Here is a 13,896-nt window from a genome sequence, read left to right as displayed (position 1 = left end):
GCCTTATGGCACCACTGTGTTTCCCTGCCCATTTCTGTCATTTCAAGTGCCACAACATCTGAGTCAGGGTGCTAAATTTTACCTGTAGTTACCTCTTCACTCCTTGGACACAACACATTTAATTTCTTTTTTTCCCATTTCTTTTTCCCCATGAAAATACTCTTCAAAATTTCTGCACAAACACAGGGAGGGAGGTGTAGGTCCAGCCGTTTGGCTTACATGTACTCCAAGAGCAAACTTATCCTTTGGTGCTTAACCAGCCAACTCTCAATGGAGCAATGAACTAGAAGAACTCCAAGTAACTGAATTCTAGGGAAAAAAACCCAAAAAACCAAAAAGATCACCTCTGCTGCTTTCAGAGTGGGCAGGATAGGAAGCCCTTAGCTAGCCAATGCAATGGACCTGGCAGGTGAGTTATCTCCTCTGTCTGAGTTTTGGAGTTGTTCAGACCCCAGCAGCCGCTCAGAGCCCTCGTTCCCCCGGGCCTGAGAGCGAGGGGCTCTCTCGGCCGAAGGAAAGGGTCACTGCACTGGAACGGGACTTATCCAGCCACGGTCTCCTCATTTATTTCCTTTTTTCTCTTTGATCTTCTTTACTGTTGTTTTTCTTCTTTAAAAAAAAATTTGTTACTGAGAACCCGTATATTTCTTTCAGTTCCAATCCGATGATCACAGCTGAGTGATTTCTACCTCACGCATTCATCCTCGGTGCGTTCGGGGGCAACCCCCCCACTTCAGCACAACTAGCGTTCTCCCGCTGCCGCTCTCCGGCGGCGCGGGCAGGCACCACACCCAGGCCTTTGTTCTGTCGCCGCAAGCGGCCCGCTGGCGGTGCGGCGGCGGGCAGGCTCCGGCCGAGCCGGGCCCGTCCCCGGGGACCGCGGGCTCCCTCCCCTCAGGGCCCGGCCCGCCCGGCCTGCCCCGCGCGGCGGAAGCCGGAAGCGCGGCGGCGGAAGCGGCGCTCAGCTGGCGGGGGGTGTCGCAGGTGAAGCTGGGAAGCGCGGAGCCATCTTGGTGCCCGCGCCGGGCAGGGACGGGACCCGCCGGGGCCTGAGGCCGGAGCCGCCGCCTGCCCGCCCGCGCCGCTGCCGGTGCCGGTGCCCGTGACGAGCAGCCGGGAGGTCGCGCCGCCCCTCCGCGGGCGCTCCGGCCCCAGCGGGCTGTTCCTAAGCCCCCGGCAGCGGCAGGGAAGTTGTTCCCCCCTGCCCCCGCCGGTGCCCCTGCCCACCCTCCCCTCGGTTCCTGCGCCGGGAGTGAGACAAGCACAACCTCAGGGAGACCCGGCCCTGCGCACAGACACCGGCGGCCCCCCGCGGCAGCTCCGGAGGAGGAATCCGGCCCCTTCCCTCGTCCTGCAGCGCCGGCAGCCTTCGGACCCTGCGTGTGCCCGGCACGCAGCTGTCCCGCCTGGAGGCAGCTCTCACCGACTAACCGGCCCCCTCCGCCTCAAGTACATTCTGTGGACATAAGCATTTTTTAACTTTTTAAGGAACTTTTTTTTTTTCTCTCCCATGGAATTTTTACCAGCTGGCCCTTAGTTATTTCCTGCTTCTCCCATCTCAGACAGCGCTGACTTTGTTTTTTCCTGGTAATGTAGTATGGGGATCAAATCAAATCCGAGATTTTAAGTATTGCAAGAGCCCTCAAGTCCGTTCACCTGTTAAAAGTGAGCAGTGCTGTTCTTGTCTTTCTTCTTTTTCCCCCACGTCGGATGTGATGGAACTCATGTTCGCAGAGTGGGAGGACGGGGAGAGGTTTTCATTTGAAGACTCTGATCGCTTTGAGGAAGACTCTCTTTGTTCCTTCATCTCTGAGGCAGAGAGCCTTTGCCAGAACTGGAGAGGATGGAGGAAGCAATCGGCTGGACCCAATTCCCCCACTGTCAAAATGAAAGGTAAGGTGACCCGGTTTAATTGGGATGCTCTTTGGATTCGTGGAAGTTGTGGGGCAAGGGGGGATGGTAGGTGAGGAGATCTGCAGAAGGAAGTCAGAGCAGCAGAGAGAACTCCTATGTATGATTCATTGTTGGGATGATTTTTGTCCAAAGATTGAAACTCTAAGTTCACCGGGGTTCTTAAGACAATGCTATCTTTTAGGTGAGTTTTCACCTGTGTGCACTCGTAGCATTGTGGTGCTGCTCTTCTGAGTAGGTTCTGTGGGATTGTTCTGGGAAATCTGAAAACTGTTTTCTGTAAACAAACTGCAGACTTGGCTGCGAATGACTGCAAAGGTTCCCACAGGCTTTGACTGAAGTCCTCTAAGGATTCATAGAGGTTTTTGTTACTTCTGTAAAGCTACTCATGTAAAGCCATGTAAGCCATCATTGTATAGAGCAGTCCATTTTCCTTGTCTGATTCTTGGCATTTCTCCTTTTTCTAGTAAATTAGGTCTTTCTTTTGCAATAGTGGAGCAAGAGGGCCTTACCACTGTCGCAAAGAAGTCAGCAAACAGCAGTGTGCCTACTTCAAGAGTTGTTTTATTTCCTTTCTGCTGATAGTAATTTATATTTAATAGCAGACAGCAAAATAGGTAACATTAACAAATGAATTTTATTTTTTGCATTTGCTTGATTTTTTTTTTCTTTTTAACAAAACTTGATTTCTCTATTATTCTCCTGCATTGTGACCCTGGAATTCAGGTGATGTTTGCACTAAGCAGAGCCAGATACACAGTTAACACAAATTACACAAACTCCTTCTACTTTTCCTTTATCTCCTGTTTCTTTAGGCCAGTGTCAGTACTTTTTCTGATCTTTAACCATCACCTGCCTCATTGATATCTCCCTATCTAGAACTGTACAACTTTACTCTCTTCTGAATATTGCCCTTACATGAACAGAGAATGCAATTTATATTGAATTGAGTTGGAATCTGGCCATGCTGTGCTATGGACAAATGTTCAATTTTCACTGGTTTAGTACCATAAAGTACACTTTGCATTAACCATAGACTTTCCAGAGCAGATGAAATTTTAAATTCTGCTGCTGTAAAGAAAGGGAAATGTGTAGGCATTTTTAAAATCTGTAAGTCGTGAGATGTAGAAGTAAGCATTGTGCATGGGGCAAAGCATATACATATATATTTATCTCATGTTTTGCATTAAGTCTTGTTGCACATGTTAGCTTGCTGGAAAGGAGCTGCATTTTTAAAAACACACTGGTGTGGAAATAAAGACATCTTTAGTTTGGCAGAGATGTATGGAATTGGTTTGCATGGCTCTGCAAGTCAGACTGATGTTTGCAAAGGTGATTTTTTTTCCCCAACTTCTAGATGCTTTTAGCCAACTTTTCTCCACTGGCTCAGTGTATGAGTGCATGTTCTTCTGGCTCTTGACCTAGTTCCTTGAGCTCTCTTGACCGAATTAAATCAAGCAGCAGTTGCTCTCTCTGCTGACACCCACTTGTTGCATTAAAAGGAAAAGACACTTCAGTGGATAGGGCATACTGGCAATCTACATACTCTTTTCTGACATGTAAAACAGAATCACTCACATTGCTGTGATTATTGCAATTATTTACACGATATTGAGATGTTGCTGTTCTGGGTTCTGCAGACTTGCATAGGCAAAACTTTTATTGCTTACACTTGGTTCATATATTTCAGGTTTTATTAGACACCTAATTCCTTTGTGTGAGAATCTTATTTTAACAGGAGGGGCATTTTGAAAGGATACTGTTACCTCCTTTAAGGCTCTTGCTGGCAATTCCCAGGCCCTGGTCAGAGTTATTTTTAGAAGAATATTAATGTGGATTTGCGGCCTAAATAATTATTTATTCACCCTGTGAAGTTACATATGATACTACTGATGTGGAACACTTGCAGGTGCTTTACTGTACACAGTTGTGTTGCCAGAAAGTCTGGTTTGACATGAGATCTGTCATTGTCTGCAATCTCCTTGGACTTCAGAACTCCTGTACCAATTTTGCCGTTTTTAATACCTCTTCTTGACAGTGTTTTTGAGTCAGAAAACACAAAACTTGCTGGGTCCTGAGGTTGTTGCTCATAGTGAGTAATTTCAAATATGATAATTCAAAATTGAGCTGTGTTTTTATTTCCACAGTTTGCCATTTTACTATGCAAACAAAAAGTGAGGTTAAACACTAGGTTATTCTGTTAAATGCTAAGAGGAAGCAAGAGGAACTATATTCTGTTAGTCTTTTCCTCCAGTTTGGAGCTCAGCCTGTGTTTTGGTGTGGAATTAGTTAGACGAGTTATGTAATAGAAAGGATATCTAGCTTCTTCAATTGTTTTCAGTTTGTCCTTTTAAGTGTCTAATTCTTTTTTAATTGATTCAAAGAGAATTCCCCTAAGACTGATGAAAGATCTGTTGGCTGTCTCTTAAACAAACAAACTACCTGCACACAGGTGCTTTCTTACTTTTTGCAAAAGAATTCCCCTAAGACTGATGAAAGATCTGTTGGCTGTCTCTTAAACAAACAAAGAAACTACCTGCACACAGGTAGTTATGGCTTTCTTACTTTTTGCAAGTTTTTCTTTTCTTCTTGGGTATCTTTAATATTACTGCCATGCTTATTGGAGATTTCATAATAAGGCTTGGGTTAGCTTGTTGCAAATATACACAGTATTCACTACAGAGGATTGCCAAAAAGATGAGTTATTCACTTGTTTGTGAATCACCCCATTGGTTTGCTTAGAAAGGCAATGGAAGGGGGAGAGAAATGTTTGAGTTTCTCTAATATAATCCTTGGAACTGATTTCTTTATAAAATCAGGTATCTTCAGTAGTTACATCAGAAAAATAGAATTGCAATTGGTTAATTTTTCTCACATTTGATTTATGCTATTATAATCTTCCTATACTACACTCTTGAAAGGACTTTTCTCCTTATGTGTAGAATTGCCAACGTGGAGAATGAATGCATTGTGTCCACTTCATGGATGCCCTTAGGTTTTGAAACTACTCTTAATCTCCACTAATTCACCTGCACTGAAATCCTGGAGGACTGCTGTCAGTTTTGGGAGTACTGGGAGTACTGGGAGTCCTGTCGTGATTTGGAATGTTTGTTTTTACGAATGCCCTTGTTCTCTTTGCTCGCTTTACCCCTTGTGTTGTTAGTTTTGAATGGTGTAATGCTTCTAACTGATATTTGGCCAGTCATTACCTGTATACATCACTGATTAGAGGCTTTCACTGCACAGACAGAGGATTCTGCTCTGAAGTTCAAGTGAATGGATATTTGAAAGTACAGTGTCCTTGCAGTGTGTTCAGAACTATCTGGTTCTTAGAGTTGGTTTGTAACTCCAACTCTTTTTCTTACATATCAAGTTACATTCCACCAATTTGTTACCCATCTACTGAAAAATGCCCCCACCTGCCTTTTCTGCACTTTTCTGGACAGTCTGTTCTTTCCCAGGAGCCATTATGATCCTCTCATGCCTTTCTCACTTTTTAAAGCAGTTGTATTTTTCATTGGTAATTGAAGTAAGTGTAGTCTTTCTGCAGATGTTTAAACATCTAATGTTATCTTCACATAAGTATTTTTGTGATAGAATTTGTAAGAATAAATGTTCAAAGTACACTCATTATCTCTTCAAACCCACGGTGCCTTTGTTTCTTCCTGAAAGCTTCTAAGCTCTTTCCCACCCTTAGTCTTTTGTTTCACAGTTTCTGAAGCATAAATATTTACCAAACATTTAGGAAGCTGGCATTAATACCTCTAGGATTGTTAAATAGTGCCTTCACAATATATTTACTAATTTTATTAATTCATGGTAGATTTGGTTGGAAGTGTGCTGATGAGTTGTGTTGAATCTCTATCCAGTAGGCAGCTAGTGAGAAAACTTGACTTTTTTCCTTTCCTTTACTGTAAACTTGAACTATTATATACTGTATTGCAGAACCCCCTCAGATTTGACTAAGAAATGATGCAGGTAGTGCTCTCTTGGAAAATATTCTCATGATCCAGCCCCAGACAGTTTTTGTTCTTTCAAGCTGTTAGGAGCACCCACAATGTGAAGTTGTGAGCACAGTGCCTCTAAACTACAAGCTGTACAGAGAAAATCATTGGCAGAGAATATACAGAGCCTGAAGTGAAGATATGATCAGTTCAGACAGCAGAGTCTGAGCAGTGTCTATGCTGGTAAAATAACAGTGACTGATTTTCATTAATTTCTACAGGAAAAGAATAAATGGTGTAGAGAGCACTGTTTCTTCCTCAGGATTGCCACTAACTAAGAAATTCAAGTTAATCCTTGTTCAAGCAGTAACTTCAGAAAACAGCAGAAGGAATATTTAGTCTCTTTCAAATTCATACTGTGTGCTCTTCAGACTCTTGGTATTATCAGAGAAGAATCCTGGTATCGTCCCAAAGTGAGTCCACTCTTTGAGCCTAGTGGAGCTTGAAATAGAGACTCTGGTTTGCTGCTGTTTTGTTACTGGCCATTATTGTATATTACAACTGATTTTTTTTTTTTCCTGCTTTGTTTGTGCCTCTGCTGTGAAGAGGGAGATTTTGTAGTCAGCTCACACTTCTGGGAGGTACGGGTGTAATAAGGGTTCAAGTTTGATCTAGACTCTGAATTGTGCTCTGCCTTTGTTTCCTATCCCTTTCTTTATCTCCCCCTCTCCCTGTTAGGGATTTTTTTTCCTGAGTTGATGAGTTCACAAAGTGATGGGAAGTTTCAAGAAACCAGGCAGGCTTGTTCAATAGGTGCTGTCCTAGCTTCATGAATTGTGCTGGGCTCTTGTACATTCTGTGCTCCTCTTGCTCTGGTTTGATTTTGCTTCTAGTTCTAGTATGGTGAAATGATCAGTGTGTTTGAAGACCTAGCAATTAAGTACGATTTAATATGCAAGTCTACAATTTTGGAGTTCCAGTTCAGTCTGAGGAACAGCAACAAATTCATAGCATACCCTATATGCAGAAAAATAACACTTTCTGTACAGTCTATATTTCTTTAGTGAGGAAGGAAGAAATGAGAAGTCAACTGATCAAACTTAGGAAAGTCTGTTTAGAGGTATTAATATAGCCAGAGTAAAAATCAATCAGCATATGAGTTGTGGGAGTAGAACTCACATCACTCATGTTGACTTGTGGCCAGACCCCTTTTTTTTTGCTCTCTGAATTCAACCTCTGTTTTGCAGTCTTTTAAACAAGCACACAAAACCCCTCTTCTCTCTCTCTCCCCCAGCAATACCTTTGAGGGAACAGAAATGGACACCAGTGATTTGAACAGTATCTCGTATGCCAGTTACAAACCAGGAGCAAAGAGCATCTCCTCTTAAATATTCTGTGTCCTAGGTAATATACAGTACTTTGTTCCAGAGGAAAAAAAGGAATGTACAATTTCAAAAGATGTTTGCATACTTTAATGAATTTTTGGAGTAAGTGTTTGTCTATTTAGAATATCAATAATTGATTTGGAAGCTTTTGTTTGTTTGTTTTTGTATAAGAAGCTTTACAAGGAATCAAAGCCTATTTATTCTTTGGTCCTTAAAATTGAATCATGTCTTTGCAATTTCATTGCTCGTTTTAGACCAACAACTTTTTGTCTTAGCTATCAAGTGTAAGAGTGTAAAGCAGTTATAAGACTAATATAAAATAGTGTCATGGCTAGAAGTTATTTTTTTTCAACTTAATGCACTTTATGTGTATTAAGCACTTTCTTCCCTCTTCCTGGTTTGTAATAGCCTTCCAAACCCTTCAAAAGTAAGATTCAAAGGACATAGTTGTCAACTAGCTAAAATATTACATTTAGAATTTTATTTTTTAAACATTATATCCAGTGGTGCATAATGTACAAAATATTTGAAATGCTGATTGTAATTTCAAAATAACATGTGACACATTTTTAAATTGCCTCCTCTGAAGCTGTGTAGTCTTGAGCAGTTAAGTGTAAGATTACCAATCAGAAGATTCTCATTCTTCTCACAGTTTGTGTGTTCTTTGATGCATCTTTTCTTCTTTGTTTCTTTTTTATTTCTGGCAAGGCTGTGGGTAGTTGTGTAGCATTTTTAACAGAAAAGACTGAAAGTGATATCTTTGACCACATTTCCACATGTGCTTTAAACATTATAGGAAAGGCTTGAGGAAACTTTGCTGTTTTGATTATTTTTAGCTCATCTATATTTGCTTCCATACAGCTGGAAATGTGCTGCTTTGAATAGAGTAAAACAAAGGAGCTGTCAGGTTGCAATATACCTATTAATTAAAATCTTCTGGAATTATGTGTTTTGAGAAAAGTGATGCTGTGAAAAGTACCTGGTTTAATAAAATAGTCCTTCTATGATGAATCATTATTAGTGTATCTAGATTGCTGTAAGAAAAAAATTAAGAAAAATGAAGTTGTCAGTATTTAGCAGTATCAATTAGGCAAAAGCTGAACATATGTAAGCTGGAAAAAGCTTGTGTTGATTTTTTGTATTTACGTTAATCTCTGCTGGTCTGAGAAAAAAAAAAAATTGGAAGTTAAGACATTCTCTTTCCATAGGAGGAGGAAACCTGAAAAGATTGCAGGAGTAGTGTCTGTAAACAAAATCTTAATATTCTCATTCGGCTGCTGCAAGTAGGGGCACCTGAGTATTATTTCTTGGTGTCTCAGTGATTTTTTTGCCTTTCTTTTGTCTTCTAGGCTTATGTTGTGACTCTGAGACATATAGGAGGGCTTTCATGCTTCTTTCTCGTGTGGGATAGAAATTGGCCTGTAAAAGAAAAGGAAAGGATAAATTGATAAGATGGAGGGAGGAAGAAAAATATCCTTCCTCAGAAGAAATCCTGTCCTTTTGTGAGAGAGAAGCTGGATGCTGGAGGAGAGAATGTAGTTAACAGAAGGAAGAAGAGGGACCTCAGAGGCCAAATACAATACAAAAAAATAAGTCCACCTTTTTTTGCAAAAATATAAATAGATAGCATGGTAAAAGAAATATTACCCAGAATTTATCTGCAAGTAGTCTTTACAGGGAGGCATCCTGGAGGTACTTATTTTCTCCCAAGTTAAGACATTTATTGGTGACTTACTGCAGCAGTGGGCAGGAGTCACTGGGCCACTGAGTCTGCCTTCTTCCTTTGATCAGAGAGATGAAAAATTTCAGCAGATGGTCATCGTTCTTTGCTATCCAGAATTACTGGTAAACATGAATAATTCATTGATGGAGACTTGAACATGAAAACACCAATCTTTTAAAATGCAGTTAGTATTGCTTGTACCCCAAACCCCCCACAGATAAACTAGTGGAAAAAGTTAAGTGTGGCTTTTCTGTTCATTAGAATTGAGATCTCTAAAGATGCTACTTTGAGCATGTCTCCCCAGTCAGAAGGGCACAAAAAGTGAGTCAACCTTAAAATAAAAGTAGTCAAGGTACCATCTAGACTCTTTCTTAGAAATATTCATTAAAGTGATGCCCGTGTGCGTTAGAGCCATTCTTGATGGCATCTTGTCAATGTGTGTGACCAAATGAGATTCTTGGTTGAAGTACAGAAAAGTTTCTGAACCTGTGAATGTTGGGTATTGTATGGCCTTATGGAATCTGTCTGTGTCTTGTTTCAGGTTTCTTGTTCTCTGCATATGCTCCCACTTGCCTGACTTTGTGTATCACTAGTTGTCATTCTTGAGACTGATTCTTCTTGTGACTGATTTTGATTTTCTTTTTAATATTCCTGCACTGGAATTCTTATCACATCTGTCTCATCCTTTGGAGAGTGCACCAACATGAAGTCTTGTTAATCCATGCTCAAGGCTAATTTATTAGCCTAATGATGGCTTGAAGGCCCAAGTTCCATGCTTTTAGGAAATGATTGCTGATTAAAAATACTTGGTCAGAGTTTGACATTGAAGCTTCATGGTTGTCCTGCAGGTAGTATGTAATTAATAGGTGTACAAATAAAATTATTATTTTTCTGAGAAGCTAATACATTTGTGAAGCCTATAGGGTGTCATTTAGCAATTCTCCTGAGCTCTTTACAGATCCTATTGCGTATTGCTTATAATTTAATTTCTTGCCTCATATTTAAGTTAGTGAATGCTGAGGTGGGAGGAAAAAAGAAATATAACTGGTAAATTTGTTTACCAGAGGTCCAGGACAAAATACTTGTAACTTAGGCCTTTTATGCATGTCTTGCAGAGAAGGTTGTATTTGACCTAAAATGTCTTAAAGTTTCATTGACTACTTGCTTGCATTTAAAGCAGTAGTGCATGGGGTCAGCTAAGCTGCTTATCCTTCTAAAGGACAGGGAATTGTTTTGCCTGTCTAGTAATGAACAGGAGCTGTGTTCTGTGGACATTTTCAGAAGACAGTTGACTTTGCTTCAGTCTTGTGATGTTGGGGAGATCTTGGGAGCTATTATTCATTTCCCTAGCCAAATTCATGCAATGGACTGCAGTTAATCAGTGCCTCACAGTTTTCCAGGGATGCTTTAGGTGTTAATTTTGTGCACTGAAAATAACAGACATGCTTGTAACTAACCCTTCTTCTGTAAACATTCTGTAGATGCCTTCTTGCTTCATATGTGCCTTTGTACCCAGTTTTGTTTTACCCATTTTGTTCTCCCTCCAGGTGATGTGAGGGAAATGGAAGGGAGTTTATTTCGTGTTAGAAGAGGGACTTTCTGCAGCTGTAGGTTATTAACGTATGATCACATGAATACCTTGAGTGGGAGAAAATGTAATTGCTAGGGGCTGAGAGCTCAAGGCAGGCTGGGTGCCGCCAAAATTGGAAGCTCGTGTCAGACAGGGGTTCAGACAGGCTGGGACTGCTCTGCTGTGCCTTGGAACTGCTGTGGGAGAGCCTGGAGCTGAAGGACATTGCTGACTGAGCTCTGTAACCTCACATAAAGCTTGAGGTTAGATTTTTAAGAAACCAAAGGAGAGAGAAGGGAGTTAGGTAAGATTTTTTTCAAAATAATTTAGATATCCTACTTCTTGTATTTATGAAATAGATATTTAAACCTCTGTTGGTTTCCAGTTGGTGATATACTTCTAGTTTCTGACAGTTGTTGAATTATTTTTCTTTTACTCTAGAGGTGAGAATGCCTTATCCTTTACTCTTTTCAGATGATAACTTTCCCATCAGCCCCATAAAAATTAGCCTCATGTCACTCTGATATATTCAGTAAATGCAGCTCTTTAGTGTTTGCCAATGCATTTATTTGGAGGCCAGGTGATACTGTTCTGGCATTTATTTAGACACTTGAAAAAAGCTGGTTAGAAATTAATTTTGCATATTATACTTAAGGATGGCTACTAAGGAATGGTGCTGTAGAGAACAGCACAATAAATAGTGGAGGTTGCATGGTGTTTTGTATGACTTCCTTTTGTGTCTGAAAACATACCAATACTTTTTGATAGAGATTGATTCTCAGCTGTGGTGAAGTCAGATTTTGGTTTATATTTGTGTTCTGTCATCTACAATCAGAAAAATATTTGTAGCTTTTTTTTGGTTGTAGGCCACTGGAGAGAATCTTGAATTCTGAGCTTTTGAAATACCTTGTGTGGGGCAGGAGTGGGAATAACTGGTAATAGTGAGCCTTGCTTTCAGAAGGCAGGAACTGTTTGATGTCTGTGCTCTGAATGCACAATCCTGGTTGTGCAGAATTCTTTCTGTACAGGGTGAGAGAGCAAGGAGTAACAGTGCAGGGGAAATGACTTGCCTGAAGCTAATCTGCTTTATCAGCTCTAGACTTATTTTGGATGCAAGCTGCCCAATTTGTCATGAAACCTTGGCCAGCACTGGCATGAATGCTGTGTTTTGTAGCACTGTCTGTCTTGCTTTACAAAAATCTGCTGTTTATTTTAGGATTTCTAGCAGCTGTCAGTTGCTTGCCCAGGCTGCTCTTTTTATGAAATGAATTTAATTTTTTAGGGAAGGAAATGGAAAGGTTTGAAATAATAATTTTCTTATCTGAATTTTCAGAGGAGATTGTCAAGAGCAGATGTTTTCTGTGGGTGTATTGTATGCCTTTGCAACAAAATCTTGAAACCTTAGGCAGAACATCCTTGAGTAGGATCTTAGGACTTCAAGTTAGTGTTGGAGGAATGTCCTGGTGTTTCTGTCCTGAAGTCATTGAAACAAATAATGGATTTTTTCCCTCCCCTCCTCAAACATAGTCTTTGTTACCAAATGTAACTTGTAGCTTTCTACATTTTCCTTGAACTATAGTTCTGAAGGTGGTTAAAATGCGGTCTTTGTTGTAGAGATCTGGTTTCTAATGTAGTAAGAATGTTGTAGTTATGATGCTTTAAGGATGTAACGAAGAGAGCTTTTGTAAGAGAAGAGGAGGAATCTGTTCTTCAGCCAGCTGACCTTCAGAGTGCAAAAGGTGTTCAGACATTGCCCCTCTTTAAATACTTAGTGTGTTAGAAATCTTAATGTTGGATTAAACAGACATCATGCATCTTCTGAGTTTTAGTTGTCTGGTCAGTTATTGCTTACCATTGTAAAACCTAACCAGCTTTCTTTTTTCTAGGGCTTTTTTTGTCTCATGAAGTCAATGAAGGTGTTACCAGGAGTTGGCATGACCCTGGAATGCTTAAAGACATAACTTTAAAAATAATGAACTAAAGATCAAATAGTTGTAAATCGGTCTAATATTGAAACGGCGGGAATTGTGCTGTGTGGCATTCTTCCTCTGTTAGGTGCTCAGGTTCATTTGCAAAAACTGTTTTGAGGTGCAGTCTCTCTGATTCATGTTAACACAGTGCTAATGTCGTTTCTCCACAGGCAAGCAAAGTTAAGTCAGTTGGTTTTCAGTTGTGGGATTTTTTAACTCTGTATACATACAGAGAGTGAATGTAGAAAACCATAGTGAAGTGGGTTTGTCAGAAATGTGCAGAAGGGAACTGCAAGCCTTAACAGGTTTAAAACTACTGACACTTGAAAAAATCCCCCACCCACTCAGTCCTCTAAACCTGCAATCATTTGTATTCTGCAATTCTACAGGGCTTGTGTGCTAATAAAATACAAGTATTGTTTTTCTGATACTTTAATGTATATTAAGGCCTGTCTTATAGAAGGAACTAATTATAGCTTCCTAAACTATCTTAATCTTGGAGGCAGAAGCCATGATTCTGGGCAGTATGTATATGCTGCCAGCCAATAATATACTTCTCTCATTTGAAGGGAAATCCAAATCCAGCAACCAAAGATAATTTGAGCCATGAGATATTTTGACTTACACATATGAGCTGTTTGTGATGTAGTGTTAAGCAGTTTTCAGAAATTGAATTCAGATTAAATTTGACTCTGCTATGGCTTTTGCTGCAGGTAGCAGAGACTTTGTGGGTGAATTGGACACCCTCCTATGATAAAATGACCCCTTTTCCACTGGGTTACAAAAACTGCCATTCCTAAAATGTTGTGATGTCTGTAATGGAATTTGTGTAGTAACAGCGCTACAGTTTGTCAGTTAAGTGTGAGGTTTCCTACTCTGGACTGTAATCTGCCCATCTGGGATCTGTTTTTTTAATGGTTTGTGGCTATGAATCTCATCAGTGTTATCCAGTAGATGCTAATGAAAAAATTATGTTGCTTATTCATCTTTTCAACTGTTTTGTACATAAAAATGTCATTGTGTGGCTTAGGGCTGATGTAGGCCTCCCCCAAATTATTTTTGCTTTCAACATGGTCTTACAACTCTCCATTTGCAGCTCATTGACATAATTTTCAATGTCACTTTACTGCTGCAAAATGTTTATGTGATCAGACAGAGTTGCATAACTCTCGCTGAGGAAATAAGAGATATAAGAACGTCTTGTAAACACAGATCCCATTAGGGTTTTAGTGCTGTTAGTAAGCTTACGGGGGTAGTAGCAATGGAGAAGGAAAAAGATAAAAGCAAATAAGAGAAGCAGATTTGTCCATAAATTAAAAAAAGCCCAAATTTTTAATTGAGAGTTCTGTACTATTTACAGGTGGTAAGAAGGCTAATGTGCATATTTAATGAG

The 13,896-nt window shown here is 40.3% G+C and overlaps 1 protein-coding gene and 1 long non-coding RNA gene across 6 annotated transcripts in view; one reads left to right on the top strand and one right to left on the bottom strand.

The window, feature by feature from the left end:
• The window catches only part of LOC120510944, a 30,984-nt gene extending 30,023 nt beyond the window's left edge, over positions 1-961 (bottom strand). For 2 of the 3 annotated variants that reach the window (XR_005629633.1, XR_005629634.1), the window contains exon 1: positions 345-961. This is a non-coding gene — a long non-coding RNA (uncharacterized LOC120510944). The remainder of the gene's footprint in view (positions 1-344) is intronic. The other variant, XR_005629632.1, reaches the window with a different exon arrangement.
• An 84-nt stretch (positions 962-1,045) lies between these two features.
• ZSWIM8 (zinc finger SWIM-type containing 8) overlaps positions 1,046-13,896 on the top strand; it is a 55,486-nt gene continuing 42,635 nt past the window's right edge. For all 3 annotated transcript variants that reach the window (XM_039727262.1, XM_039727263.1, XM_039727261.1), the window contains exon 1: positions 1,046-1,893. In XM_039727262.1, coding sequence (XP_039583196.1) covers positions 1,716-1,893 — 178 coding nt within the window. In that variant the 5' untranslated portion in view covers positions 1,046-1,715. The remainder of the gene's footprint in view (positions 1,894-13,896) is intronic.

Source organism: Passer montanus, unplaced genomic scaffold, assembly GCF_014805655.1.
Source record: "Passer montanus isolate IOZ18808 unplaced genomic scaffold, ASM1480565v1 scaffold61, whole genome shotgun sequence".
Taxonomy (NCBI): domain Eukaryota; kingdom Metazoa; phylum Chordata; class Aves; order Passeriformes; family Passeridae; genus Passer; species Passer montanus.
The sequence above is the reverse complement of the archived record's forward strand: the minus strand, read 5'-3'. Positions and strand labels throughout refer to the sequence as shown.